Source organism: Galeopterus variegatus, unplaced genomic scaffold, assembly GCF_000696425.1.
Source record: "Galeopterus variegatus unplaced genomic scaffold, G_variegatus-3.0.2 Scaffold1913, whole genome shotgun sequence".
Taxonomy (NCBI): domain Eukaryota; kingdom Metazoa; phylum Chordata; class Mammalia; order Dermoptera; family Cynocephalidae; genus Galeopterus; species Galeopterus variegatus.
The window spans coordinates 112,068-115,776 of NW_007728024.1; the positions used below are offsets into that span (position 1 = coordinate 112,068).

Below are 3,709 nucleotides of genomic sequence, written 5' to 3' on the forward strand. Positions count from 1 at the left end.
CTGTAATACATTTGTGCCTAAAGTCCATTTTGTCTGCTATTACTATATGTATACTAGTTCTTTTGATTAGCATTTACATGATATCTTTTACAATTGTGAAAAATTTTAATTAAAATATAATTCACATACATAATATCTCTTTTAAAGTGTACAATACAGTGGTTTTTAGTATATTCACAGAGTTGTACAATCATCACTGTCTACCCAGAACACCTTCATCATTCAAAAAAGAAAATGTGGAGCTGGCAGTCACTCCTTATTTCCCCCTCTGCAAAGCCCTTGGATACCATTAGTCTACTTTTTATATCTATGGATTTGCCTATTCTGAACATTTCATATAAACGGTATCATAAATACGTGGTCTTTTGTGTCTGACTTAGCATAATTTTATTCAAGGTTTACCCATTCTGTAGCATGTATCGGTATTTCATTCTTTTTTATGGCCTAAAATACTCCATTGTATAGATATACCACATTCTGTTTATCCATTCATCTGTAGATGGCTATTTGTGTTGTTTCCACATTTTGGCTATTATGAATAATGTTGCTATCAGCATTCATGTCCAAGTTTTTGTGAAAACATATGTTTTTATTTCTCTTGGGAATATACCTAGAATGGATCTTTTTCTATTCTTCTACTGTCCACTTTTCCTTATTTTTATTTTTTAGGTGTACCACTTACAAACAACCCTCAGAATTTTGTCTCTTATTTAATAGGACAATCTTTGTATATCAACTTGGAACATTTAGTAATCAGGAAAGTACAAATTATGACCACACCGGACATCATTTTATACAGTAGTGTGTTGATGAGGACATACAACAATGAGGACCATTATGTAGTGGGAGTAGCAGTACAAATAGGCACAATCACTTTGGAAAACAATTTGGCACGCTTGTTAATTGGAACATTCACATACCTTATGAGCCAATGTTGCTTTGTGTTGCTTCGCCCCCACAGATTTGTCACCTCACTTCCCCTGGGTGACAGAGATGCAAAGGATTACTCAAAGTCCATGTCTTCTGAGCAGTGAGAGGCCCCGAAGTGGTCAATCTCCCGCAGGAACCTTCAAGAGAGAGGCATCCCTTCCTTGGGAAATTAACGCCAAATTGGGGTTCTCTTCCTGCATTTATTTTCCAGACCAGGAAGTTACAGGAAGAGACAAAGGTGGGGTTATAGTTTAACAGTACAGGCTGGTAACTTTCAGTGAAACAAGCCAGATGACATTCCAGTAGACAATTAAGTGGTCCTATCAACAACAGTTTGATCTTAGCAAACATTCCTTCTTAACAGCAATTTCTCAGTATCTTTACATAACCATCAGTAACTAGTCTGTGTTTGAGCCAGCAACCTGCTGTGCCACAATCCTTATCTTGTAACAGAGACTTAGAGGGAAATTTCCAGTCCTCTGCAAGGTCGATATTTGAAACTGCAAGGCTTTGGAAAACCAGGTCCTGTGAAGAACATATGCTGCACAATCACTTTGGAAAACAATTTAGCATGCTTGTTAATTGGAACATTCACATACCTTATGAGCCAGCAAGTCTAATCCCAGATATATACCCAATATAAATAATTCCATTTATTTCAGCACCAGGAAGATAAGAACAAGAACTTTAGAAACAATATTGCTCATAATAGCAAAAATATGGGATCCAAATACCCACAATTATTACAATGGATAAATTATGGTGTAGGCATATATTTTGGAGATTATGACATATCAATATATAGAATGATTTTCCTTTTTTATGGACCTATATAATTTCCCATGATATACGTGTACTATAATTTGCTGATGGAACGTTAGTTTTTTTCCATATTTTGCTGTTATTAAAAAAAAACAATGAATAAGTTTGCAATATGTTATTTTACACTTGAAAATATCTGCAGTGTAAATTCCTAGAAGTGTGAATGTGCATTTGTGAGTTTGATAGATATTACCAAATTTCTCTCAATAGAGAATACAACAATACATATTGCTACCATTAGTGTATGAAACTACCTGTTTCCCTATGCTGCTGCAAATTTCATGTCTTCCTTTTCCAATTTTATACCTTTCTATTTACTTTCCTTGCATCATAGCTTTCCAGTATAATGTTGAATAAAAGTGTTGATTGTGAACATCTTTGTCTTCCTGAATTTGGAAGGTAATAATTCAAATAAATAATTGTGAATCAAATTCTTTGATTATTGCTAACTTGGAGAAAAATTAATATTGTTATTTGTAAGGCTGTAGGACATTCCATCAAGTAAATTTACCATAACTTACATAACCATTCTCCTATTATTATTTTCCTCTCATTTCATTTTTTTTTTGTCTTTTTCGTGACTGGTAAGGGGATCGCAACCCTTGGTGTGGTGTCGCCCGCACCACGCTCAGCCAGTGAGTGCACCGGCCATTCCTATATAGGATCCGAACCCGCGGCAGGGAGCATTGCTGCGCTCCCAGCACTGCACTCTCCCGAGTGCGCCACGGGGCCGGCCCTTTTCCTCTCATTTCTAAGATTCAGGTCACAATCCTCAATACTGCATTCATCCCTTTGCAATTTTATTTATTTATTTTTTTAATTTTTATTTATTTATTTTTTTTGTCTTTTTTCGTGACCGGTAAGGGGATTGCAACCCTTGGTGTGGTGTCGCCCACACCGTGCTCAGCCAGTGAGCGCACCGGCCATCCCTATATAGGATCCGAACCCGCGGTGGGAGCGTCACTGTGCTCCCAGCGCAGCACTCTCCTGAGTGCGCCACGGGGCCGGCCCTGCAATTTATTTTACATAAGAGCAAATGATCTCAGTATGTTGTCACTTAACTATATTCCAGCTTGTGGTTAGATAGATATCCCAAGATGCCAGTCTTATTTTGTTTAACCATTTTCCAATAATTGGACATTTTCCATTATTGTGAATTACATAGTAACAAAGGAAATAGACTTGGCATCAATTCCCACCTCTACCACACATTAGATATAAGACCATCAGCAAATTGTTTTACCTTCTTTAAGACTCAGTTTTTCTCACCTGTATATTAAAGACAATAAAAGTACACATATCGCAGTATTTTTATGGGGATTTTTAAGTGAGGTATGGTATGTAAGGTATATAAAATAGTTTTGGGAAATAGGAAGTGTTTAATAAATATTAGTATTTATAATTATTATGAACAATTTAAAACTATCAATGAACAATCTGAAGCAAATTGCTTTTTTTTCCTCTGGTACCATTAGGTCCTTTCTGAGATGTCATCTGTGATTCAGCTGTTTAGAACATAATGAAGTTGGTAACTCTCTGACAATGTGGAGAAATCATGACAGAAAATGTGGTTTGTACTGGGAGTGTCAATGCTGTAAAGGAAGTTTGGGAAAAAAGAATAAAGAAACACAATGAAGACCTGAAGAGAGAGAAGGAATTTCAACACAAGTATGCTATAACATATCAGTTTGAATTAGTGAAAATTTGTAACATCATCATTATAAAAAAGAGCATTTATTTAATGCCTTATTATTGAATTTGGTAGAGATTTTTATTTACTGAAAACTCTAAATATACTTAAAACAAATGGCTCAATTAAATGTGGCAATGTGATGGGAGTCACAAAAAATACAAGTGTCTGTATGTAAAACTAGTAGTTATCCTATGCTTTTACAGGACTGTTTTACATTCATCAGAGTTTGATTAGTATCATTTAGTCTACTTTTCAGGATTGTTT

At 35.5% G+C, this 3,709-nt stretch overlaps 1 protein-coding gene across 1 annotated transcript in view; it reads left to right on the top strand.

Moving 5' to 3' along the window:
* The window catches only part of LRRC39 (leucine rich repeat containing 39), a 28,475-nt gene that overhangs the window by 6,318 nt on the left and 18,448 nt on the right, over positions 1–3,709 (top strand). Inside the window, exons 2-3 of the mRNA XM_008579568.1 lie at positions 1,169–1,173; positions 3,228–3,420. Of these exons, the coding sequence (XP_008577790.1) occupies positions 3,308–3,420 (113 nt within the window). The 5' untranslated portion in view covers positions 1,169–1,173; positions 3,228–3,307. The remainder of the gene's footprint in view (positions 1–1,168; positions 1,174–3,227; positions 3,421–3,709) is intronic.